Raw genomic sequence first — 27,714 nt, forward strand, 5'->3', positions numbered from 1 at the left:
CTTCTTTTTCAGCTCTACCCTCCACTCTGCATGCAGCATGGCCCTCCCTAACTCCAGCAAGGAACCAACAAAGCCAGGAGAAAACAACATAGAAAATGACAGAATAGTCAACTTCTGGGTCTAAGTGCCAAGGAGAAGACAGAGGCGTCTGAGAGGAAAGGAAGAAGAGAGTATTCACAGAGGTTACATCCTGCAGCGCCTGTGTCTACTGAAGAGGATTCATGCGGATGATACTATAGTCTAAAAGCATCCTAACATCACCAGTAGTGGACAAACGGACATTCTGTACCTCCAGCTGGAACTCAGTAGTGAGGACACATCATCACCTATGCATATCCTTGCAAAAAATGTTAATATTAAATAAGAAAACAATCAGACCATGAAGACCGAGGGGTTTTCTATGACACCACTAACCCGGCCTGCTCAACATGTCTGTGTCATGAGAGACAAAAACGTGGGTACCTGTTCTAGATAAAGGGGAGAAGAAAGACGTGGTGACTAAAAAGAGTGTGTGAGCTTGGACTCAGGGCAGGAATGGGGCATGTGGGGAGTTTACTGTGGACCACAGGTAGTTAACGTTCCACCAATGGTCAGATTCTCAGGTGGGTAAAGGTGCTGTGGTTGGGACCGAGAAGGTCCCTGTTCTTAAGAGGTTGGTGCTCATATATTTAGGGTCAAGCAGCATGGTGTCTGCCTCTCACTGTCAAACTGCTCAGAAAAAACCATTCTCCAAGTGCAAGAGGGAAAAATACCAAATGTAAAATGTTACCCATTGGTGAGTCTAGGCAAAGGGTTTGGGGGGTTCATTGTGTCTTTTATGTAAATTTAAAGTTTTTCAAAATAAAAAGTTGAGGTGAAAACAAATACCCTCAAGGCAAAGAGGTCTGACAGCTTGGAAATGTTGATGGCTATATTAACTCGGGGGCCAGTATGATGACTGATCTCTCAACCAGCTACAAGAACAGGAATGCCACCCAAATCACCCCCAAGAACACAGACACTGCTCAGGGGGAGAGCACCAGGAGCCAGCCGCTCCCCTTGCCGGGTCCTGACTTCACTGGGAGGGCAGAGCCTCCTCAGGGCTTCTTCCCCAAAGACTTCTGCGACAGCACATCTCAGCAGTCTGGGATGTGTTCCGCCTTTGCTGCTGTCACTGTGCAATCTTGACGCACTTTGTTTCTCTACAGCAGTGCACGCAGCCTTCGACGGCGTGAAGGCCCCACTCCTGCCCCCTCAGGACCCTCCTCTCAGCGGCCACAGTCCGCCCACGGTCCCATCACCCACTCCACCCTGGCCTCGGAGGCAGAAGAGTTCTGACAGGGGTCTCCAGAGGGCAAGGCTCTAACAAACCGAGAGAAGTTCAAGTTCACATGTGATCATTCTGCTTCTGTGAAGACTAACCACTTGAATTGGCAGCAGCTTTAAGAGTAAGAAAATACCCAGTATTGCAAAGGTGAGGAGCCTTAGGGGCAGAAAGGGGATGCGATTTGGCATTCTCCACGAACAGCCTTCAAGATGGCTCTGCATCCGTGCCTTTGAGAGGTTACCCTGAAGACACAGTTAGAAGTGCATTCAGAGGACAAGCCCCTCACTGCACCCCAAGGCCCCCCAGTTTCCTGCCCAGCTCGCAGACCCCACCTCTGAGCATTTCCCCCAAAGCTCACTACCCTCCAGGCCAAGTGGGCCTTTCCCCCAGGCGGGACCGTCCACCTCAGCTCAAGAGGCAGGCGGGCTCCAGCTCTGGGAGTGAATGGGGCCGGCACACAGGGCGTCAGCCTGGGCCCCGCAGCTTTCCCTGTAGCGGGGCACTTCCAAAGCAGCAGGAGAAAGCAGAAGATGTGCACAGAACCTCTCCTCCCAAAAACAACGTCCACAGCAAGGGCTGGGGCTGCATCAACACTAGTGAGCGCCTGTACTTTATTTCCCTTACAGAGAAAATAGGCTTTCTGAGGCTGGTCTGGGAAGCTAACACTCCTGTGTGACTTTTTTTAAAAAATTTATTTTATCTGGAAAATAACTGCTTTACAATGTTGTGTCAGTTTCTGTCATATAACAATGTGAATCAGATGTAAGTATATCTCCCCTCTCCCAACCCCAGAATCCCACCCTTCTAGGTCATCAGAGAGTACCTAGCTGAGCTCCCGGAGTTCTATAGCCGGTTTCCACCAGCTATCTATTTTACACACGGCAAGGTATACGTTTGAATGCTACTCTATCAATTCGTCCCATCCTCTCCTTTGCCTCTGTGTCCACAAGCCCGTTCTTTACGTCTGTGACATTGGGGAGTTTTTGGTGTTTTTTTCCCCTTAGCTAAGAACCAGATTTATCGTGAGAGATACACATTCCACAGATGGAGAGCAGTCCATCTCAAAAGGTGAGAGGTCTAGGTTGCTGGTTTTAAAGGAAAATATGTTATGAGTTCCAAGTGAAAGAACAATCCAACCTAAGGAGATACAGTCTGTTTAGAAAATAAAAGCTGCTTATCTTAGAAGGGGGTTCCTTTGTGGCTCAGCTGGTGAAGAATCTGCCAGCAATGTGGGAGACCTGGGTTCGATCCCTGGGTTGGGAAGATCCCCTGGAGAAGGGAAAGGCTACCCACTCTAGTACTCTGGCCTGAAGAATTCCATGCACTATATACTCCATGGGGTCCCAAAGAGTCGGACACAACTGAGTGACTTGCGACGTCATTATCTTAGAAGAGGAGTTCATCAGCCTAACAGTCAAGGGAGCTCATTCTGAACAATCGTGATCAATGGCTTTCCATATCTGTCTTATATCTCAAGTCTCCTTTGTGGGCTGAAAACCTTAGTCCAAAGTAACACAAGATGACGTGGGGCAATAATCTTGTCTGCTCTCAAGCATGGTTCCTCTCTAAGGAAAGTTCTGGAATGATTTTACGTGGCCTCCTTAGCCACATGGCCACGCTATCGTTCACAGACAGGCCTCGTCTGACCCGGCTCAAGTCCTCGCAAGGAAGGACATCGTCACCTCAGCCGTCTGTGAGTCACTGACACCTCTAAGCCTGCCCTGGGCTTGGTTTTCAGGGATGGCCAACATCATGAACCTCTTGGGAAAGAGTAAGTTGCCCAATTTAAGGAGAAAAAAAAAAGTAGCACAGGGCTGGGCCTGTTTCATCGCCAAGTCAGGGTGCCAATTTCTGTCCTAACCTTGCCAACCTATGGACTGGTTTCTCAAAGTTTCAGAATCAGGCTCCCAAGAGTCTGATTCTCCTTCACACATGCTCTGCTTACTTAGCGCCTCATTCCCAACAGAAGCCGAGTTTTCTCTGGACAGGCTGCCCTGCCTTTGTGAACACTTCTCCTACTCTGCAGAAAGCATTTTTGGAGAAGGCAGGACTGTCTTTCCCTGCCCCAAGCCCCCTTTCTCCCCACTGGGAGGGGCTGCTCAACACTTTGGCACATTTCTCCTGAAGCCATTAAGGCTCGTGGTCCATTAAGCCAGGAAAATCTGGCTTTGACATTAGTATTTCATAGTCACAACTGTGCCAAACAGCCAGGTTTCATGTGTAAATTCTTCCTTGGTTGTCTTCCAAAAACTATGCGTAAGGAGAAAATCTCTATCTAAATGATCACACCAGCAAGCACGGGGGCATATGCTTCCTTCCCTCCCTAAGGGACGAGAGTTCAGCACTGCTAAACCCCACAAAAATAAGACTTTCTCACCAAAAACCAGAAGAAATTTCAAAATACAGGAGCAGAACTTATCACAGCCTGTGCAAAGGTCCATGGGGTCAGGGCTTTTGTTTTACAGACAGTTGCTCCAGACCAGCTTTGCTGTTCCATGAACAGAGCTGGGAAGACAGCCCTGCACCGCGCCCCGCCCTCCCGCAAGCTAGCCTGACCAAGAGCCACCGCACGCCTCTCTGCTCGGCTCTGCTGCAGCGCCCGGCATGGGTTGGTCTAAGGGTGTGGGAGCTAAGCTGGAGATCTGCAGCAGCTCAACGAGCAGCAGACACTTTGCTTGTAGGCCAGGTGCTCTGATCAGACAGTGGCTCCCTAAATTCTGCCGCCGCTCTAGAGACCTCACAGGATGGCGGTAAGCAGAGCACAACAGCCGAAGGCATGTTTTCCTGGGAAAGCAAACCCACCTGTGGATACACAGGCGTCAGGAACGGAAACAAGTGCTGAGCTGTGCAGCCTGGACAAGTGACGTGCCCCCTCTGAACGCCTGCCATCTGTTTCACGGGTGAGGAGCTCCACAGCGCCACCTTCAGGGCTGAGGACCGCACACGAGGACGCCTGTTAATGCTCAACACAGAGGAAGTGAACGAAGCCCATCAGCCACTGTCTGCTGCCTCCCGTTTAACTAGAACTCTTTGCCAAGTTGAGGAAACAGAAATCCCAAGCCCTAACTCCTACTTCATCTTCGTCTACTTAATTATCTTTATTTTACAAATGATTTTGTGACTAAGTTTGAACAGAGGTAATGCAATTTACTTGAAGATGCAACGTGACACCACTGGGCCCTTTCTCCTGTCTAGGACTGCTTAGGTAGGTCAAAGCACTCTCTCCATTGCGGCTTTAATGTCCAGGCTCTGAGGACCATGCCCTGGAGCCAGCTTATTGAAGTGGCAGCCCGGCTCTGATGAGTGGGGTTTGAACACAAAAACAAGTGATTTCTGATGAAGGCAATACTCCTATTATCTTAAATGGAAATCGGCAAATATATTGCAGCCAACTCTGTATATAAAATCCAGCTCAGAATTAAGCCGAGCTGGGCGGCTAATGGAGGTTTGCAAACACAGCAGTCATAATGAAATGGATGTGTTTTAATGATTTCCTATAAAGGTGTTTATAAATGAAAGCTTTTTTCCCTGCTGAAGCAGTTTAATTGGAAAATGGCACGGAGTAAGAAGAGGCAGCCGCCCAGTTCCAACGGACGTGCAGGGGCCGCGCTCTGCTGTCCCCAGGCCTGCCCTCCGTGGGAACCTGGCGGGAGCGGCCGTGCCCAGGGCACTCTCCTCCCGCCCCCTCGGTGCCTGCTTGTTCCCACTCACCCCTCAGTGGTCAGCCCAGAAGCAACTTCTGGCATGCTCTGATGCTCCCACCAGAGGCTGCTGCTGTGGCCCCCGTCCACCTTCTGGTGTGGTCCACGGGCAGGCACTCCGTGTTCCCTTTGCATCCTCCAAGTAACCACAAGCTCCAAGACGCTCCCCGTCACTCACCTCTGGAAGCCTCCTGTGAGTGGGCACTGCTATGTTGAAGAGTCAAAGTCCCTGCCCAGGTGGAGCTGGCATTCTAGCACAAGGACTGACCAAGACTGGTGATACACACATAAGGAAGTAAAGACAAACTGGAGGTATCATCATGGAGGGCTCAGTGCGATGAAGAAGGATGAAGAAGGGAGGAGGGAGAAGCACACTTGGGGAGTGGAGGCCAAGCAGTGTGTGCATGGGGGACAGCTCCGGGACCCCACGAGGGGCCTGGGGAGGCTGTGATGAGGGGAGAGCAGACTGACTGCCAGAGAAAGGACGAGTGGGCATCAGTGGATGCAGGGACCCTGAGGTCACAGACGCTGGTCAGGTCTGAGGGATAGCAGGGGAGGCCGTGTGGCCAGAGCGGGAAGGAAGCAGGAAGAGGCGGGAAGGACAGGGTTTGAGGTGGGGGCTCTCCAGGTTCCGTGGGCCTCCAAGTCAGAGTGAGAAGTGGGGATGTCACCCTGGGGATGGTGGTGTGAGCCCGCGAGCACAGCGGTGTGAGGGCAGGCTCTGGTCTCACATGCACATCCCTAGCACGGCATTCAGTGAGCGGCTACATGAATGACTGACGGCTCCTGCTGCGGGCCGAGAACACACACAGCCCTCCGGCAGACAAGGGTCCCTTCCCTGCAGGAGCCCAGGCTTGTCGGGAATGAAACTACCACCAATTGTAACGAACATGCATTTTTACTGAGGGAAAGGGCGAAAGACATGATTTGGGAAAACAAAGCCTGCTCCCGGTGCAGACGGGCAGACACTGTCTCCCGTGGGCACCCGGGTATAGGCGATTCCCCACCACGGCAGCCCTGGGACGCCCGCGGCGAAGACGCACCCCACTGCCCGCCCCATCCACTGGAGGGAGTTTGCCCTCCAACTCCCCAAGTTTCTTTGATTTAGAAATTTTGTTGGAATGTGGGTCACTTGCTTAATTTCATGAAAAATAGTTTCAGAGAACTGAACAGAGGGGTGGGTGTAGGAACGTGTCTGGGCAGTGACGGAAACTTTTCGGCTACTGCACACGTCTGACTGCCTGAGGCCGGAAGCCTGAGTCCAGAAGTTCGAGGCCACTGGGGTTCAAGATTATGATGCTGGTATAATGGAGCCCAGAGGACTTGGGCTGGTCGCCAGGGGGTTTGGGTGTGCTGTGACGGCAGGCCTGGGGTCTGGGTTCAGCTTAGTGTGAGGGAAGCAGCTTCAGCCTGAAGCTAGGGCCCCAGGCCTGCAAGGTAAGCCCTCTCCTCAGCTGTTTCCGTCTGGCTCAAGCTGGTATCAGTACCCAGCACTCAGGGACGTCGATGTACCTAAGTCCATCTTATGTGGCCTTAGCAACCATCCACACTGGGGACCCTCCTTCCTCACGAGAGCCTTCCCCCCACTGCCTGGTGGGCACTCCTTACGGCGTCGGCTGACCGCCTGGTTGAGGGACTGGTTGACCGCACCACCCCTTCATTCAACCACGTATCTCTGAACCCACACTGCACTCTGTGCCAGGCCCTGTGGTGGGCTCCGGAGAGCCACGAGTAGAGAAAATAAACAAGCTTTTGCTCAGTGTGGTTTAGTGGGAGCATCAGTCAAGCACAGAAGTACAGACACATCATTTAAACTTTCAGTGTGATGTAAGAAGGAGACCAGTGAGGCGGCGCCGGGACGTGCAGACGGGTGCTCACGAGGTGCTCTGGGGGAGGCGTGTTTAAGCGGAGAGGTTCATCCCTGCCACGAAGTGTGCCTGCATCTCCCCCGCGGCCGGCGACCCCCTACGCCTCGCCTCTAGCTCCCTACACTCCGTGCTCTTCACATCGACTCCCACTGCTTCCCTAACTATCTGCAAACAGCCTGACGTCTCCCGACTGCTTTCTTCAGCCAGACCTGTTGTGGTTTGTGTGTACCTACTGCCTTCCCAACATCTCCATCCAGATAGCTCCAGACACCTGAAACTTTTGCCCAAACAAAACACACACCCTCCTCTCCACCCCAACCATGCCCCTCCCCAACAAAACTAAATTCAGAGCAAAACCACCGAGCCCTTTTCCCTTTGCTCCCATATTGCTGATTGGCCCTGCCACCCACCCACTGGGCTGACCAGACACTTATGAGACACCCACGCATGCCTCCCTCCTTCTCTACCCTGTGATGAATTCCTCAGAAGATCTTGCCAATTTTCTATACTTATCTGCTTTTCCACGACTCAACGGCCACCACCTTTAATCCTGGCAACACTTTTGCCCACCTTGACTTCGGCAATGGTTTCCTGGCTGGCCTCCCCCATTCACTCTTGATCCACTGATTCTTTCTCTTCACTACAGAGTGATTGATTCAAAATGCCATCTGATCATCTCATTTCTCCCATCCACAGCTGTTAAAATCATTCAACGGTTTCTCGTGGGTCTCTGAATAATGGTCAGACTCTAACGCGGTCTATGAGATCTTGCACAGTCTGGCTCCGGCCTGCCTCTCCCAGCCTCTGTCTCACACCTCTGCACCCTTCATACAGGATGATCTTATTCACCGCCTTGAATACATCATGCCCTCTCCCCTGCATGCCACTTCCTCTCTCATGTACTCAATTCCTACTCATCCTCCACATCTCAGCTCAAATGTCACTTCTGAAAGGAAGCTTTCCTGGAAATCTTAAACTGAATTCCTCTGACACACTGCCATGGTACTATGTTTCTTGATGTTATAGCATGCATACAGGTTTACATAGGTTGTTGTGAAAGTCACTCAGTCGTGTCTGACTCTTTGTGACCCCATGGACTGTAGTCCATGGAATTTTCCAGGCCAGAATACTAGAGTGGGTAGCCTTTCCCTTCTCCAGGGGAGCTTCCCAACTCAGGGATTGAACCCAGGTCTCCCACATTGCAGGTGGATTCTGTAGCAGCTGAGCCACCAGAGAAGCCCCAGAATACTGGAGAGGGTAGCCTATCCCTTCTCCAGAGGATCTTCCTGACCCAGGAATTGAACCAGGGTCTCCTGCATTGCAGCCGGGTTCTTTACCAGCTGAGCTACCAGGGAAGCCCTGGTTATATTATAAGTTTATATAGGGAAGCCCTGGTTATTATGTAGGTTTATAATTAAACATAAATGTTTAATATTTGATTAAAGTAACTCTCTCCCCAATGGAAACTTAACTTCTAATGCAAACTGTACTATACTTACTCTTCCTTCTCCTTGTTCCTTTCCCATCACCCCCTTATATGTGAACATTTCCTAAGATATGGTGCCTCTCCCCATTTGGACTTCACATCCTCTCAACCATAGGGAGCTCTTTACCTTGTAACTTCAAAGCCTTTATCCTCAACCCCAATCTCTCCAGAGATTTATTTGAGATTTCCAATTAGGCTAGAGGTTTTATAACATTTCAATTGCCATCCATGGTTGAAACATTTCCCTTGGCAACTTACAACATATACATATCCAACAAATACGTGTCATGAAACAATAATACTATCATTCTGTTTTTTTTTCTATGATTTCATTTTAATAACATTTTGATTTTTCATGTAATTTCAAGATTAGAAGGGTCATAACCTGTAGCTTAAAACACACCATACCAACGTGCTGTTACCAGGTATTTCCACACAGACATTTCTTCACAACCTCAAACATGATATGTCCCAAACACTTATTTCCCAAATCATTTCTCAACCAAACTTCCTTAGTAAGGAATACAATCATTCTGAGTCACTCTGGATGAACGTATTAAAGAGTCGTTTTGGACCCCTGCTTACCCCAGAGCTGCTGAACCTGTCGTCTCCTCCCCTGCAGTGAGTTGCTCCTCGGCCCATTTCTGCCCTTCTTGCCATCACAGCTCAGTGTTACTGGGCTTGGAACAGTGCAATCACCTTTTTACCTGGCTCCCCACTTCCTGACTTTTCACGTAGAAGGTGACATGTTTGAATCACAAACATCAAGGGAGAAGGGAATTCAGCTCTTTGGTTCCACTGTGACCAACAAAGGAATATGTAGAGAACTGAAACGAGTGAGCCTTCCACCTGCCTTCATCTACTCAACAAGCTGCTTGACTCACTAAATCTCAATCCAGGCTGTCTCATGTTTCTAAAGCTTTGATTACAATCCAGAAGCCGAGCCCTGGCGTTGTGGCAATGGCAGGCAGACTTACCCATGTCTGCAGTGACCATGGTGGACTGGTTTTCAGGGACAGACACAGAGGTCTGGTCCTGATCCACGCTGCGAGAGTCCTCATTGGCCTCGTGTTGACTCTGGCTGAGCTCTGATCGCAGTTCCGAGTACTCATCTTCCTCCCTGAGAACAAAAGGGAAGTCAGACTCCACTGACAGACACACAAGACACATTCCCAGAGAATACGTCTTTTAATAACAAGATAAAGACACTCAGAATGCAAACAGACAGCTCTCCTCTCCTCTCCACATGGACCAGGATTCCTCTCAGGCTAACTAGATGAGCAGTGTTTGACACTGAAAGTTTTCACATCCATACCCATATACCCGACAAGATTCATCTATCAGCCTACCGGAAAAGTACCCCCTTCAAACATTTCCTAAAGAAAGCAGACTTCTTCACCCCCTCAAATTCCAAGGCGAAGAAGAACTGAGATTCCGAGCACTGAGGCTACAGTGGGCAGGCCCATCAAGGGCCTAGTGAATAGGAGTAACTCAGAGCATCACCACCAGAGTCCCACGCTGGGCTTCCTTCTGGGAAGAGAAGAGAAGGACCGCTGAGGTTACAGAGACTGGAAAACCAGCACCCTGTCTGTGCAATCAAAACCAGTGCTCTGAGAGGTGCAGGGGTCAGCATGTCTGAGAAAGACCACACTGAGTTTCTCTGCAGGAAGTAAGTGGAGCTTGGGGACAGGAAAGGAGAACGGCGTGAGGGGGAAAATCAGTGAGTGAGTGAGAACCGCTCAGTGGTCTATTTCCTTCAATCTGCCTTTGCTAGTAGGAAGATGACTGAAATTCATCCGTGTTTCATCTGCACAAACACACCCACTCCCTTCTCAGCCCCTCATGGATCCCTCATAACCTCTGGGCTCTGAATTAGTTATGGGCAAGCTAAGAAAACTTACAACTGCATTATGTATTTCAAAGTACACACAGACCTCCTTCCCACACCACCACCATCACTACACACACACTGGATACAGACATTGAGAGAGCAAAAATTAATCTTTGATGCATTTATTTTGCAAGGAAGCCAGAAAAGAAAACTGTCAGGGTGTTTAATTATGAATTTGGAAAGTCCAAAGGTGTCTGCTCAGCTCTGGGGGAGGGGTGTCTGTGAAGAAACATAGGAAGAAATTCTCTTAACCTGGCATTCACATTAAGTTGTTGACAACCGGAGGGGAAGGGCAGAGTCCACAGTTTTGGGTGGACCAAGATGGTGAGTGGTGATCAGTGAGACTTGGGGAAGAGGCAAATGCCATCTGAAGCTCAGGAGACACATCTATACTAGAGAAATGGGGAGAACTCTCCAGAGTTCTTGGTTCTCTCAAGAAATGAACATCCATCCTCTCAGGGAAAGAATTGAGCTAAGGCTTTGCTTTATAAAGTATTTCTGATAAAAGCCACACAGAAATCTAGGAAGACTTCAAACAGATATAAAACAACCAGACATGCAGAATGTGAATTAGAATGGGAGTGGTGATGAGAAAAAAATATAGGTTAATGTTATATGAATAAGTTAATTATTAGATATCTGCACAGCCAACAGTAATTAGGTTTAGGAAAGAAAAACAATTAGAAAGTACTCTTAAGAGTCACCACCTTTTTGGTCTAGAGGGTAACTGTGCTCTGATCCATCAGCTTCCTTTCAATCAGCAGCTGAAATCCTGATTTTAGTTAATGGGAGATTTTGTGTATAATGAATAAATTACCTTTGTTGTATGGCCAATGTAATCAGCTTCAGCTTGGCTGAGACTGTTTTTCAGCCAAAAAAGCCAGATAAACGCTGCTGCTGTGCCTCTGGTACAAATGGTATTTGCAAAATCTTTTACAGCCACCTTCAACTCTTTTGGCTTGGCAGATCCCAAACATCTAGTGCCTGCCAAATCTCCTGCTTTGTAAAAAACTAGTTTATTGGGATGGATTTTATAAAGAAGTGAATAGGGAAGGGGTGGGAGAAGGAAGCATTCAGTAAGGAAGTGAACATTCCTTACTGAGGTGAGAACACAGACTGAAGAATGATACCACACGAGAAATGTCACCTTAAGGCAGGAGACTTTCAGTGTCATGACATGCAAGCCAAGAATGCTCTTTCAAGGTATTTGAGCATCAAGACAAGGATAGGAAAGCAAAAACCAAGTGGATGCTGTTCTTTTGGGAGTCAAATATGTTCGCAGCTGGGCTTCTCATGTGGCTCTGGTGGTGAAAACCTGCCTGCCAATGCAGGAGATGTAAGAGACGCAGGTCTGATCCCTGGATCAGGGAGACACAGCACAGAGAAGGGCAGAGCCACCCACTCCAGTATTCTTGCCTGGAGAATCCCATGGACAGAGGAGCCTGGCGGTGAAAGCGACCTAGCACACGTGCACATGTTCACAACTAATTCTACCCTGTGAAGGATGCTCTGGGTGGACTGCAGCTCTGGGGCTGCAGGTGGGCAGTGACCGGGGAAGACTTCCAGGATGGAGCAGTACTACAGAAGAGTCTGAAGGTGAGCGACTTTAGATAGGTCATGAGGGTGCTTGGGCACATGCAGAGCCTCAGGGGAACCCGTGGACGTGAACTTGTGGAGTTGGAGCGTGTGGAGCTTGGGACAGAGGGGACGGATAGCTGAAACCAAATCAGGGTGCAGATGGAACCATGAGGCTGGAGGAACACTCAGGCCACTTGCTGAGTGGGCAATATTGGCCAGAAGCAAAACTTACTGTATTGAAGAAGGAAACAATCAGGGTCAAATGGTGGAAATAAATGTAAAATAATGTGTGAAGTCACGGAATTCAGGGGAAGGAGTAAGTGTTGTGAGATCTTTTATGGGAACAGATAAAACAGGCAGCGGGGAAGTACAGATGGTGTGTTCTCGACCCCACAGGGAGGGGCTGAGGTGAGCACACACCACCCCTGGTTAAGGACCCCCCTCAGGGGATCGTAAGGAAGGTTACAGTACAACACTACGTGAGCAAGCAGAGGAAACAGTAGAGGTGGAGAGCAACCTTGTACGGAGATTGTGTGCAGTCTTGTGCCCCCAAAATGAGGCACTGAAAGGTTAAACTGAACCTAAATATGAGCAAGTTTGTATAGCCCTGTTTCTCTTGCTGACTTTGGTAAAAAAAAAAAAAAAAAAAAAAGAAAGCCATGGAGTTGTATATCTTTGCCCTCTCAACATCCTTACTGGCAGGAACTGGGAAATGACAAAAACCAGTGCACTCCAAGCCCTGTGTGAGCTGCCGGACAATCTGGGACTTCGGCATATGGAGGAGAAGGGCGCTGGGGGCTCTCGCTGCTGTTTTAGTCCGAAGCATTGGTCCATCCAGAGCAACGGGAACAAAAACAAACAGACAAACAACAACAACAAAAAAAACCCCTGCAGATCCATGGCAGTTTTACAAAGACAAGAATCTGAGGAGATTTCCTGAGGTTCCTCTGGGCAGCAGGCCATCACCTAACTGGTCAAGGTGTGAGTGACAGACAGCATCAGCTTCTCAAAGTGACTTCATTGTTTGCTTCCTTCCATGGTGTATACACTAACTCTGGGTAAGTGATTTATCTTATTTCTTTGGGGGAAAAGATGCCTGATCTGAAGAACACTAATTGCTAAAGCTGAAGATGAAAAGGAAGAAAGTATGAAAAGGTCCAAGAAGTAGTCAAATTAAAAAATTAAAAAAACAGAGGCTTTGATAAACTGATAAATGTTGCTAACAGTATGCTATTGTGGTAGTTTCTTAACTGTTGTTGTTCAGTCACTCGGTGGTGTCTGACTCTTTGCAACCCCATGGACTGCAGCACGCCAGGCTTCCCTGTTCTCCACTATCTCCCGGAGTTTACTCAAGCTCATGTCCATTGACTCAGTGATGCCATCCAACCATCTCATCCTCTGTTGCCCCCTTCTCCTCCTGCCCTCAATTTTCCCCAGCATAAGGGTCTTTTCCAATGAGTTGGCTCTTTGCATCAGGCGACCAAAGTATTGTAGCTTCAGCATCAGTTCTTCTGATAAATATTCAGGGTTGATTTCCTTTAGAATTGACTGGCTTGATCTCCTTGTTGTCCTAGTGACTCTCAAAAGTTTTCTCCAACACCACAAATTGAAAGCATCAATTCTTTGGCTCTCAGCTTTCTTTATGGTCCAACTCTCACATCCATACATGACTACTGGAAAAACCATAGCTTGGACTATATGAATCTCTGTCGGCAAAGTGATGTCTCTGCTTTTTCATAATTATGGAATTAGAAAGTTACCAGGTGTTTTTCTTTGGCACATAGAGGGTCATCTCAGGATTCTAATGGTACATTATTTCATTCACTTAGAAGCATTTGTGAAGTGATACCAAGTCACTCAGTTTAGAGTTGCAGTGATTAAAGTTTGCTACTAGCTCAATAACTGGAGCAGCAGCAACAACTAAAAACTCCTGAGGAGGCAGGCATTAGACTGTATACAGAGGCAGAAAAGTCGCAGAATGGCAGACTGGCAGGGATCCTGGTGATCACCTGAGCCAGGATCAATACCTTTGTTTTATAGATAAGACCACTGACACTCCTAGAGGCTAAGCGACTTGCCTAAGATTATCCAACCAGTTAGCAACACAGACTAATGTCTAAATTTACTACGAACAGAACAATAATATGATGACCTAAGGAAAAGATTTTTTAAAATTAATTAACCAATTTATTTATTTATTTTTTGGGGGATAATTACTTTAAACTATTGTATTGGTTTTGCCATACGTTGACATGAATCCGCCACAAGTGTACATGTGTTCCCCATCCTGAACCCCCTGGAAAAGAATTTTTTTACAGATTCTTTCTCATTGTTAGCTAGGGGTGAAATGATCTAATTGGAAAAAGTCAATGAAAGTTTAACTCTTACCATGCTTTCCAGACCTCAAGCTGAAGTCCTGGGGAGTCCTCAGCATTTGATAAAAATGTTACTTCAGAAGTGATCCCTATACCTATCTTACTTTGGGGTGCACATTCATGCCTTGTCACTGGACTGGAGTGACTGGTGAACAAGACCCAGAAGGACATGCCCATGTCAGTCAACTGTGGCCAGCCCACTCAGCCTACCTGACACTTTGGTTTTTCTTTCGGAACACACTTGGTCTCTGCATTTAAAGGCAGAATTGCCCTGAAACAGCCATTTCTTTAAAGAACAAAGATGTTTTAGATACAAGGTATTCTTTTCAGTTCTCTTAAAGGATCTACAGCAGTGAATAAATGATGAGTAAATACTTATTTTCCCATACAGCACAGAGGAAGTTCAGACTCAGCTAGGAAACTTATGGTGAATAACTGAACAAACGGGACTCTGAAATGCTCTCTTATGTATATGATAATTCATCCTTGTCACCCATGAGTACCAGTTTTAAACAAGATCTGATAAAGGATCCATATTCAAAAACTTCAAACAGTGAACAAGGGTAGAATGTATACCATATAAGAAAATAGGGAGAGAGAAAAACCTACATTATCTTTCTAGGTTTTATTTTTATTTCATCATATTTTATTCTTTAGGCCACAAGCTAATCAGAACAACAAGTTTTGCCGGGAGACGAAGAGGTTTTGGTTACACTGTGTCTGAGATGCAGCCACATGAAGAGGGACACAGGCCAAACCACACAGGCGAAGCGCGGGCCTGAAGACCGGGAGCAAGGCCAGGCGCACAGGGCGGGCACGAGGTCTCAGAGACCAGACAGTGAGAGAGCAGAGAGGCCCTGGATACCTGCTCAGTCACCAAATGATGGGCACTGTGCAGACGAAGCAGCAGAAGGGTGAAACGCCAATGTGGGAGTGATACAAAGAGGAGGGGCCAGCGCTTTAGGGGAGCAGCCACTGGTGGAAAGTATGGGGGAGAACCCAGGGTAAGGGCCAAAGCTGAGGGTGGTGTTAGGGGAGGAGGAGGAGGTCCAGGACCTACAGGGCCAGGGAGGTTTGAGAAGGGAAGGTGCACCAGCAGAGAAGCAGGATTTAGGGCTAAACGCTGTAGAAAAGGGCCAGTAACAAGAAAAAGGTCACCGAATTGTTAAGAAATCACTGGTGATTTTCAAAAAAGTCTCTTAGCTTATGCTGCTATAACAAAGTACCATAGACAAGCTTAAATGACAGAAATCTATTTTTTCATAGTTTTAGACTTCGGTTGGTAGTCCAAAATTGAGGTGCCAGCATGGCTGGTTCCCAGTGAGGGCTCTCTTCCTGGCCTGCAGATGGCTGCCTTCCCCCTGCACCCTCACATGGCAGGCCAAGAGCAGGAGAGCAAGCGAGCTCTCTGGGCTCACTAATCCTATCGTGTGACCCCCAACTTCGTGACCTTGACTCAACTAAATCCCACCTCCAAACACTATCACATCGAGGGTTTCATCACACGAACTGGAGGGGGGCGGTGTGTGGCACAATTCAGTTCATAGCAAGAGGAATTTTGGCAAACCACTGGGGTCAGAAGCCAGACAGCTGTGGGCTAACAAGCAAACGGGAAATGAAGCAGAAATCATGGACTACTCAGAGTTGGCAGTGGAAGGTTGATGTTATAAGAGCAGCTTTTGGGAAAAGAAAATAATCTCCTTGGGAAACAATCTGCTTAGACATCTTTTTTTTTCCCCTCCCCCAGATGCAAAGTGAGCTACTGACATATTTTTCTATTTTACCCATCTCATTATATAATCCCCCCAACTCAGATGAGCATTAAAACAAAGCCACTCAAAACATACAGTTAAGTGAAAAAGCACCTATTACAAAAGAGTGTGTGCTATGTGATCCAATTTGTTTAAGATATTCATGAGTAAGGATTTTTAGAAGGCCATAAATACCAACTGTTTATTCCAAGCAGATGAGATTTAGGATGCATTAGGCAGGGTTCAGTTAGGAAAACATACACTTTTGGATGTTTCAAGCAGGACTTAATTTAGGCAGTTTTGTGCTTACAGAACTATTGGAAGGACCAGAGAAGAGAAGGGAGGGTGGAGGGCACCCTCTGTCAGCCTTGCGTCAGAGCTGCGATGGAGAGACTGCTGTTGCCCCACTCCTGCCCACCGCTCGGGCTCAGGCCGGTCAGCGCAGAGCCTCCACGCTCACCAAAGGCTGTATGTCGGCTGCCACCGCGACGGCCCCACCTTCTTTCTGCCTGCCAGAGGTAAGGGAGTTTGGGAGGCAGTCCCCAGGGTCAGTCGTCTTTGATTTGGGGGGGGGGACTAGAGAGAAGGCGTGGGAATGAAATCAGGCACCGGGCAACATGCACCGTAACCTACTGTCTTGGGCTCCTTGACAACCAAACGCATCCTCTTACACATATACATTCCCAAATGGCTATAACAATACCGTCAAGCTTCTGTAACTATCCCTAGTTCGACCGTGTTAATAAATGTACTCCCCTTCTTATCAGAATGGGAGACCCAAAGTCCCATGTATATCCATTGCTGGGTGAGCTTTCCTCTTCTAGTTTAACAGCAAATTCACCCAGGAATCATGTAGCCTAACTATTAAATGCTATGTTTTACCAATACCAACTCACCTTATATAGTGGGAGAAAACAAGAAAGGAAAAAGGAAACTGCATCTATACATAAACAAGCAAGAAATTATGCAGTCGAGTCATCCTTTTTGCAACTATTTATGAAACTATAATTAATAACTTTTGTCTTCCATTAGGAAATTCCTATTCCCTTGGTGTTTGGTGGTTAGAGCTCTTAACCTAGTGCAGTAATTAGAAATGTTTATTCCTGAGGGGTCTGGCCCTAGGTGGACTGACCTGTACTGTGATCCTCTAATTTACTAACTTGTATCACTGGACAACATCCAGGAGGGATGCCAGGGAATCCCATGAGTTTCAGACACAGTCCTGCCGCCTCATGGTACAGCTACAGTCCAGTTTCCCCTGGAGAGTTGGGATTCCGCCAGTACAGTAACCCCCTTCACTGCCTGTTGGTTCAGTGACATGAGATGTCCCAAGGGCTAAGTGGCAGCAATGGAATCACTGCCGTGTTTGCCACTACATTGTTCCCTTGGAATGAAACTTCTAAAACTAGCATAGCTCAAAGTCACCAAGAGGGGAAGCAACAATTTTTAAAGTGGGCTTTTAGGTATAAGAATGAGAGGAGCCACTTGTATTTCCACTTCTTGGTTCCTGAAGCCAGAAAAACAGGACCATGTACTGTTGCTAGTTGGGAGCATTTACCACATGTACAGGGGTTTTAAAAATGTTACCACGTGGATGGGGTACAACGGTAGACTAGGTCCACTATGAGATTTATTCATGATGCCACTTGTCACCTGATCCACTATGGACTGAATTATGTGTTACTGTCCGTTGTTACTACCACCCCAATTCTATGTTGCAGTGCTAACCTTCAAAGTCATGGTATCTGGAGATGGGACCTTTGAGATATAATTAGATCTAATGGGATCCCTCATGATGGGACTTGTACCCTTATGAAATAACAGAGCTTGCCTTTTCCCTCTCTCCCTGCCATGTGAGGACACAGTGAGAAGGAAGCCTTCAGGAGGACAGGAAGACAGCACTCAGTGAAGAAATGAATTGATTGGCACTTTGACTTTGGACTTTCCAGATTCCAGAACTGTGGGAAGTAAATTCCTATTGTTTAAGCCACCGGTCTTCAGTATTTTGTTACAGCAGGCTCAGCTGACTAATGTATATTCATCAATCTTCATCCAGACCAGGAGACTACAGGTATTTTTGGATCCCAGGGGCTAACATCTGCTCAGAGCCAATAATTAGCCCAGAATGTGGGTATCTCTTTTTCCTACTGTACAGTCTCTCCTGTAAAGTGGGTAAAAAGAAGACTGACTGTACCCACTTGTGACAGGATTGTAAACATCTTCATTTAAAGAGTTCTGGGTCTGTGAAGGAGGCCTGGTAAGGGGACTGGATAAGAGGTCATATATTATAGTGGGAGGTCAAGTCCTTGTTCACCAGACAGATCAGAGATTTTTTGATTACAAAGGTCAAGTAAAACTTTAGTATGCTGCCCATTTATATCAAAGCTAAAGACTCCATGATCAATTCTACATTATCAAAAATCTCTATGGGTCAAATAATTTTGATTACTACTGTAGCCCTGTTGACAAGTACAGTAGCCATGCCCACACTGACTCCAGTAGTGAAGTGGCATCAAAAACCCCATTTTAATGACGTTATTCCTGATCCCCATGGCCTCTGGACTATGTTACACTAGGAAGTTCTGGCATTTCAACATCATCTAATGTAGTCCTCCAATGAATCTAGTTTTATTTAATCAAACTGCTAAAGCTAACATACTAAATCCAGAATCTCTAATAGGAACAGTGATATCAATAACTCATCATCAATCCAACACTATATTCTTATTTCCCTGGTCTAGGACACTTCGGTCCTAATCCTACACATACTCTTCTCAAGTTCCTGTGACTATAAATGAACACAATCTTACTTGTATCTTCCAAGGTTGGAGTTTCTGCTTATCCCCCGGGGCATGATTGACTTTAGCTACTTTTGGGCCTAAAGATAAAGAAGAAGGGAGTAGCAGTGAGGTATGACTATGTCTGGTACCCTCTACCTGGGTTCAGCCTGCTACAGAGGCTCCAGGCAAAGAAGGACTAACTTGATCAGACAGGGAGGGAGACTGCTTCTGCAGGAGGGGAAACTCAGTGAAGTTTGCAGGCTCTAGGTATCTTGATTTATTTGAATCTATCCAATGTCTCCATTCAAATTCTCACCATTCCATCTCTTCCTATCAGTGCTTAATCTTTAACCTAAGAGATCTGATGTGGCTCTGAATTCCACTTACATGGGAATTCAGCGACCTGCAGTGTCTGATTCTTGACTACATTAGCTCTGAGGCTATACAAGGTGGGAAAGTCTCCCAGGGCAGTCACAGAAGGTCCCTAGTTCTCTGATTGTGACTGGAGATAAATATTTTAAACTATGAAACTGTTACATCTTTTCTCTTACGCAATTCAGTACGGCTTCCACATGGATACATCATAAACCATTCCCTGATTAATGATTTTTCAGCTCTTCCAATAAATTCCTAACTCAGGCCTAGACTGAAGTGACAAGAAAGTCTCAAAGGCACCAGGATCGTACCAGATTAGCATGACAATTCTCTACACCCTGGATATACCAGAGAGTCCAAGGCGTTGGGCACCTCTGCACTGGGTCGACTATAGCATCTTTGGAGTTGAGTGGTGGTGGTCAGGGAGGTGCCTTAGCCACTAGAGCTCACAGGACAACAAGAGCCTTGTCTTACTGGCCCACGTGTCTGCTCATCTTCCAGCCATGCAGGGAGTCCCCTCCTCAAGGAGGACTAGCTCATTTACATAATGAAAACTGGCAGAATTTAATGCGACATCTGTACAGATGCAATCTTCCTTTAAATAAAAGGGTATTTTAATACAAAACAGTTTGGCCATTAAATTCAATCTAAACATCGTGAAATTGAGTTTTCCAGGTGACATGTGATGCATTTTTTTCACAACTCACTAAGCTCATTTGCCTTCATCTCAAGATTTTAAAAGAGCAACATGTTTTTAATGGAAATTATGAATTTGCCAATGTACTCCGTCAGCCTCCTTTAAGTCTGCTATAATCATTTCTTTGGGCTGAAATTCTCTGTTCTTCTAACCTACAATCACTGAAGACCAGGATACAATTTAAAGGCCTTGAGGTTCTAAACTGGAATATGAGATGTACTGTGTGGCTCCAATTAACAGCAAATTTTTCCACAACTTTGCCCTGAAACAGAGGCCCCCCAGTACCCTCCTCAAGCAGCTCCATCATTACTGTGACTCTCAGAGCTCGGACAAAACACTTCCAAAGTGTCTTCTGACCCAGGACTTAGAGGCAGAGTTTAGAGAAGCTGCCTTTAAAACTGCCTTCATCGTGGCCTGTAAAAACAGAGAACAAAGCACTCCTCTCCATAAAAGCAGATGCCAACCATTTGTTTCCCTCAGGTTATTCTCCGAGCATGGGCAGGAAGATGGAAGTCCTTATCCTTGGCTCAGTAGGTCACCTGAAGCAAATCCTTCTCAAAAACAGGCAGACACAGCAACTAAGTGTTTTGTGCAGGAGACTTTGGGGCCAACTGATTGATGAGCAAGTAAGGCAGAAACCCCAACCATCACTTTTATGAAAGAAAACTGAATAAAGGCAGAGATGTTGAGGGTTCTAACTCTACCTCTCCCCTTTGCTAAGCGTAACTTAGAAGTAGTTGCTTAACATTTTTAAGCCCCAGGGTTTTCACCAATCAAGTGATGGATCGAATCTTGCTCCGGCCCTCAGGAGTTTGTATGACACTATGCCAACATTGGCGAGTCAACTGAGCTCAAAAAAATTTTAGATTATCTAGAAGCATATGCTATTTTCTTGGGCTTCAGAATCACTGCACTGCAGATGATGACAGCAGCCATGAAATTAAAAGATTTGCTCCTTGGAAAAAGATTTGCTCCTAGGACAAACCTAGACAGTGTATTAAAAACAGAGATATCACTTTGCTGACAAAGGTCCATATTGTCAAAGCGATGGTGTTTCTAGTAGTCACGTACAGATGTTGAGAGTTGGACCATAAAGAAGGCTGAGCGCCAAAGAATTGATACTTTCAAACTGTGGTGCTGGAGAAGACTCTTGAGAGTCCTTTGGACAGCCAGAGATCAAACCAGTTCAATCCTAAAAGAAATTAATCCTGAATTAATTCAGCATCAACTGAAGCTGATGCTTAAGCTGAAGCTCCAATACTTCGGCCACCTGATGTGAAGAGCCAACTTACTGAAAAAGACTGCTAATGGGGAAGACTGAGGGCAGGAAGAGAAGGGGGCGAGAGAGGACGAGATGGTTCGAAGGTATCACTGAATCACAGAGTTAGAACAAAATCCAAGAGAAAGTGAAGGACAGGGAAGCCTGGCGTGCTGCAGTCCGTGGGGTCACAAAGAGTTGGATACGACCCACTCTAGTACTCTTGCCTGGAAAATCCCATGGACTGAGGAGCCTGGTGGGCTGCAGTCCACGGGGTCGCTAAGAGTCGGATATGACTGAGTGACTTCACTTTCACTTTTCACTGTCATGCATTGGAGAAGGAAATGGCAACCCAATCCAGTGTTCTTCCCTGGAGAATCCCAGGGACGGGGGAGCCTGGTGGGCTGCCGTCTATGGGGTCGCACAGAGTCGGACACGACTGAAGTGACTTAGCAGCAGTAGAAGCAGTGACTGAACAACAACAAAGAAGCATATGTAACAGTTAGTTAAAATCAACATTCATAAATCTCTCAAAATCCCCAAGGGAGATAGAGGGGGTTGCATTTAGAACCTGTTAATAAAGCATCTCACTCAACTTCTTCTTATCAGTCAACTGAACATTACAACTCCTACCCTGTCTACCTTTCAGGATTACCATGAAGATCAAAGTCAAAATGGAATAATGGAGGCGAAAGCACACAGTTGACAGAGTAGACAAAATACTTATCAACTGTAAAAATATTAGTTATAAATAAAACACTGTTGTAACTCATAGAAAGTGTCAAAGTCGCTCAGTCATGTCCAACTCTTTGTGACCCCATGGACTATACAGTCCATGGAATTCTCCAGGCCAGAATACTGGAGTGGGTAGCCTTTCCCTTCTCCAGGGGAATCTTCCCAACCCAGGAGTTGAACCCAGGTCTCCCTCATTGCAGGCACATTCTTTACCAGCTGAGCCACAAGGGAAGCCCGTAATTCACAGGGTGCCTTCAAGTGTAAAACACAGGTTACCACCCAGAGGGGCAGAGAGAGAGCCGTGACTTGGAGCCGACTACCTGATGGTGGAGCCTTGCAAACGATCTATCTTCTTATTGAGCTCAGCGATGACACTGTGCAGTTCTGTGATGCGTTCCTCATACCGAAGCGTGGTTCGCTCCTGGACGTCCTCATGCTCTCTCATGAGATGGGACTGCTCACACTGGGATCAAGAGAACAAGACAGAAGTGCCAATGAATTGACATACCTAATAGCAAGAGAGTCTAAGTCTTACGGCCTCAAACCATCACAACCTCGACATGGAGTATGCCCCAAATAAACATATACCTGCTCGTTGGCCCAGAAGACACATCAACAGCTGAACTTCACAAAGTCCCTGATGGCCACTCAAGTCTCTACTTTTTTAGCTCTACATTTCCAGGTGGCTCTAGTGGTAAAGAACCCATTTGCCAATGCAGGAGAAAAGAGATGTAGGTTCAATTCCTGCATTAGGAAGATCCCCTGGGAGAGGAAATGGCAACCCAGGCCAGTATTCTTGCTTGGAAAACCCCACGGACAGACGAGCCTCGTGAGCTACAGTCCAGGGCGTCGCAGGGAGTCGGACACGAGCGAGTGAGCACAGCGCACAGCTCTCGTCCGCTCGTCGGGTGAAGGTCCCTCTGCCGCTGTCCGCAGCCTCTGTGGCACATTCACATCCTCTGCTTCTCTCCAGCTGCAAGGCAGGCAGAAGCTGCACTCAATATGCCAGCAAATTTGGAAAACTCAGCAGTGGCCACAGGATTGGAAAAGGTCCGTTTTCATTCCAGTCCCAAAGAAGGGCAATGCCAAAGAATGCTCAAACTACCGCACAATTGCACTCATCTCACACGCTAGCAAAGTAATGCTCAAAATTCTCCAAGTCAGGCTTCAACAATACGTGAACCATGAACTTCCAGATGTTCAAGCTGGATTTAGAAAAGGCAGAGGAACTAGAGATCAAATTACTAATGTCCGTTCGATCATAGAAAAAGCAAGAGAATTCCAGAAAAAACATCTACTTCTGCTTTATTGACTACACCAAAGCCTCTGACTGTGTAGATCACAAGAAACTGTGGAAAATTCTTCAAGAGGTGGAATTCCCAGACCACCTTACCTGCCTCCTGAGAAATCTGTATGCAGGTCAAGAAGCAACAGTTAGAACTGGACATTGAACAACAGACTGGTTCCAAATTGGGAAAGGAGTACATCAAGGCTGTATATTGTCACCCTGCTTTGACTTATATGCAGAGTACATCATGAGAAATGCTGGGCTGGAAGAAGCACAAGCTGGAATCAAGATTGCCGGGAGAAATATCAATAACCTCAGATAAGCAGATAACACCACCCTTATGGCAGAAAGTGAAGAGGAACAAAAGAGCTTCTTGATGAAACTGAGAGAGGAGAGTGAAAAAGCTGGCTTAAAACTCAATATTAAAAAAACGAAGATCATGGCATCCTGTCCCATCACTTCATGGCAAATAGATGGAGAAACAATGGAACCAGTGACAGACTTTATTTTTGTGGGCTCCAACATCACTGCAGATGGTTACTGCAGCCATGAAATTAAAAGATGCTTGCTCCTTGGAAGAAAAGTTATGACCAACCTAGACAGCATATTAAAAAGCAGAGACATTACTTTGCCAACAAAGTTCCATCTAGTCAAAGCTATGGTTTTTCCAGTGGTCATGTATGGATGTGAGAGTTGGACTGTAAAGAAAGCTGAGCACCGAAGAACTGGTGCTTTTAAACTATGGTGTTGGAGAAGACTCTTGAGAGTCCCTTGGACTGCAAGGAGATCAAACCAGTCCATCCTAAAGGAAATCAGTCCTGAATATTCATTGGAAGGACTGATGCTGAAGCTGAAAGTCCAATACTTTGGCCACCTGATGTGAAGAACCGACTCATTGGAAAAGACCCTGATGCTGGGAAAGATTGAAGGCAGGAGGAGAAGGGGACGACAGAGGATGAGATTGTTGGATGGGATCACCAACTTGATGGACATGAGATTGAGCAAGCTCTGGGAGTTGGTGATGGACAGGGAAGTCTGGTGTGCTGCAGTCCACGAGGTTACAAAGAAACAGACACCACTGAGCAACTGAACTGAACCTTCTTTTCGAAATCTGAACCTTGAGTGAACGGATTGAAGGTCGCATGTGGTCAACTCACTTGACTGAGGGTCCTGGGGAGACTGTGCGTCCATTCCCGCTACCTCTATTCTAGAGCTTTCTTGCCACGTTCTGTACTGCTGCTCAGTTTTTCTTTTACCAATTCACTCCTTTTTGCTGTAGTTTGGTAGGATACGCTTCAGCCACTTTCAATCCTAGATTCTATGACGCCATTTCTTATCTGGCTGGCTATTTGCAGACAGTGCCTTCCAGTATCCTTTCTTACCAGACTATAAACTCCGGGAAGGCAGGGTCTGGGTGTTGTCATGACTTAGCCCTCGCACTGGCACACAGCCTGGCTTCACTGTGGGTGACCTAGAAGGGCGATGGGATGGATAAATCACTGTGTATCAGGAAGCCGAGGAGCTTCCCTTGCTCAGCAGTTGATGGATTAAGCAGCAGCAGATGCTATAAAAACGTTTTTGCATCTCAAGTTTAAATCCTAAAGAACCTGTTCATCTTTTTCACTTGTCTCCTTCCTCCTCAACCCCCCATCAGTCACTGTGCATTTAATCTCATTTACATGACAATAAAACACTAGCCAGTGACAGAACAAGGAGTCCCACTTCTGAACAAGGAGCCCCTGTCTACTGCATTCAGCCCTGATTAATTTCCTGCCCAGCAGAGGAATTTTAATTTCATTTTTGGCAAGGTTTTCGTAACGCCAAGAGTCACATGTACTTGCCAGTTTTGCACTTTCAGGGCTGGTGGCAGGAGGGCAAGGGTAAGACTTCTTACCTTCTACCTCCAATGTCCTCTGCTCGCCATAAATCTGCCAGGCTCCCAAAGGGTGTAACCCAGAAGCTACTGGGCAGGAACACAAAGCCTTTAGAAACAGACAGGATGCTACAAAAGCCCAAGTCAATACTGAAACAGAAGTACTCAGCAAAGTATGATAAACACGCTGGCAGAAACCATGGCAGGGGCCACCCCTATGAACAACAGCGTGACCTCAGTCACACTATGTAGTAACCTCCTGGGTGCCACTCAGTGCTCCAGAAGTAAGGCTGGAGGCAACAAGGTTGAGGAACCCGCACTGCGGGCGTTAGGGAGAAGGTGACTTTCAGAGAAATGGCGATGTGAACCCGAAACGTCTGATAACGTCTGCTCAAGGTCCAACACACAGGAAGTAAGTGGACTCCAGAGGCCAGGAGGAAGGACGAGTGGAAATCCCATTTCTATGGACGTTTTCCTAAACACAGCTGAGCCCTGAGACTCGTAAGAATACTCTCTCCATGAAGTTATGCCTTTCCATCCGTCATCCATGACCCATCACACTTTAAGAGGGACGACGGAGGTCCAAAGACATGACAGTGTCTCACAGACAGTAACTGTCTGTGAATGAAAAAGGTTCTCCTTTCTCTGGAACATACTAAAAGCAGAACACCATGCCTCTCCATTCCTGAAGAATATCTATGAGATTGTGACTGGTCTTTATTCCCATCTTCAAATCGTGTCTGTGAGTGTGTGTGCACACATGTACATGCCTGCATTGGCATGTGTGTGGTATGTACATACGGATACGTATCTGACGCTCTCATGAGGGTCGCCAGTTCCCCATCTGACAATAATCATGACATAATGACCGGTCTGACCCAGAACTCATCGATGCCATGACTCATGCTTTGCCGTCTTGCCCTGCTCTGGGGTTTTCCACATTCAGTTCTCTAGGGCTGTAAGCTACTGTGAAATGCTTCCCCTTACAAACTCCACGAGCTCTCAACTCTCTGTTCAATTCCCCACTTATTCCTCCGCTTTCAGTCTCTACAGGTCAACAGGCCACCACCACTGCCACCAAAATGGACATGAAACTGCAAAATCCACTTAAAACTGAAGATGTGCAAGAAAAAGGCAGAGGATCAACTGATAACCGCTAAACCCACTGTGGGTGTCCCTGTTGACGGTCAGGAGCTACCTGAGAGGTGAGCTCCCAGACCGGGGCTGCCCAGCCTGTGGGGAGACCAGAGGGCTGGTGCCCAGACAGCAAGAGCAGCTGGTGTTACACCATCTCCGCCCCCGACCCCGCGTCTGACTGCGAAGTCCGCCCCGAGGGCATGAGCACAAACAAGACAGGGCAGGAAGCCCAGTGATTCAGCAGACCAGGATGTGCAGCTTAAAGAAGAGAAAAGATTCCTAACGTCTATTTGCAACTCAGAGGTTTGTTTGGGAGCAGAAACAAGAACATCATGGAGGAAAAAATTTCTCAGCTGAAGGCAAAGATATCTGGGTTACACTCCTATATTTTCCCATGTTTTTTTCAAAATGGTGGAAAGCCTCTATAATTTAATACTTCCTCAAAAATAATAGATATGTCTTGATTTTCTAAACTGTCTAAGACATCATGCTGGGTGCCATAGGGAGCATCACCGTGACGTCTGCCTTGAAACAAAGTGTGGTCACAGCTTCCGAGCAGATTTCTCTGCTGGTGAATAAAAAAGGGAAATAAGGGGAAAGGTGTGAGGAAGAAGCGATGGCAGGATGGTAGCCTACAGATTCTTTTCCCAGTGAAACGAGAATCTGGGAAATCATCATCAAAGCTCCTAGACTCTAGATGAATGAATGACTGAGAAGACAGAGCTCATAGTTGATGTTACAGAGCAACATCCCCTTGAGGCATCTGGTCAACCCACTTCACCCATTTTGTGCATACTTGCTATGCCCAGTCCAAGATATGTGGAGGTGCTGCTCTCCAAGCTTAGTGAAAAACAAACCCTTAAGCATTTCTAAGCTGCAGTGTGGGGGAAGAGTGGAGCAACTCCGACCAGGGCAATGGCACAGGGCAAAACAAGCTGTCACCTGCAGGAGCCAAAAGAGCTCAACAAAACATCCTCGTCAAACAGCTCCCATTAGGCTGCACAAGGCTAAGTCCAGGAATGGGGCGCTTTCGTGCAGGAAAAGTGGAAGATGGGTGGGTGGCACCCAGGACTGACAAAGGCATTCTGTGAGCGACCAGTGCCTTCCTGCCCTGGCGACCTCCCACACAAGCAGGACTGGCCTACTATAGCGAGGCCCAGTTCAAAAGTCACACTCCATATTGTTAGTGAGCCATGCCTCTCACTACCCTGAGTTTTCAAGAGTATTTTTTAAACCCAGGAGGTGATTTCGGCTTCTGTTACTCAGGGACACAGGGTAGGTCAAACTGTATACTGCAACTCCATGTAAGAGTCATGTATGGGGAGGTAGCCCAGTAAAGCCTCATTTAAGAAGGTAATATAACCATGACAACCAAATAGAAAAAAGGGAACGACTCCTATTACTACTTAACGGTTATGCACATTCTTAGATTTTACGTTACAAATTTAAGTACATTACAGAAACTTCTAAAGAATGATGAAAAAAGTACCCACTTTTTTATAATCCATGAACACAATCCTTTTTCAAATAATGTTCATTTCCCCCAGTATTTTCTCATGTACGCGGGGCACCGCCAGGACCATGCAGGATGTGCGTCACAGAAGCATCAGTACCC

General features: G+C 46.9%; 1 protein-coding gene across 6 annotated transcripts in view; it reads right to left on the reverse strand.

Moving 5' to 3' along the window:
- Positions 1-27,714, reverse strand: part of MCC (MCC regulator of WNT signaling pathway) — a 488,910-nt gene that overhangs the window by 84,870 nt on the left and 376,326 nt on the right. For all 6 annotated transcript variants that reach the window (XM_043920198.1, XM_043920202.1, XM_043920204.1 and 3 more), the window contains 2 exons: positions 22,122-22,264; positions 9,339-9,481 (listed from right to left, as the gene is read on the reverse strand). In XM_043920198.1, coding sequence (XP_043776133.1) covers positions 9,339-9,481; positions 22,122-22,264 — 286 coding nt within the window. The remainder of the gene's footprint in view (positions 1-9,338; positions 9,482-22,121; positions 22,265-27,714) is intronic.

The sequence above is a fragment of the Cervus elaphus genome, chromosome 12 (genome assembly GCF_910594005.1).
Source record: "Cervus elaphus chromosome 12, mCerEla1.1, whole genome shotgun sequence".
NCBI classification, from domain to species: domain Eukaryota; kingdom Metazoa; phylum Chordata; class Mammalia; order Artiodactyla; family Cervidae; genus Cervus; species Cervus elaphus.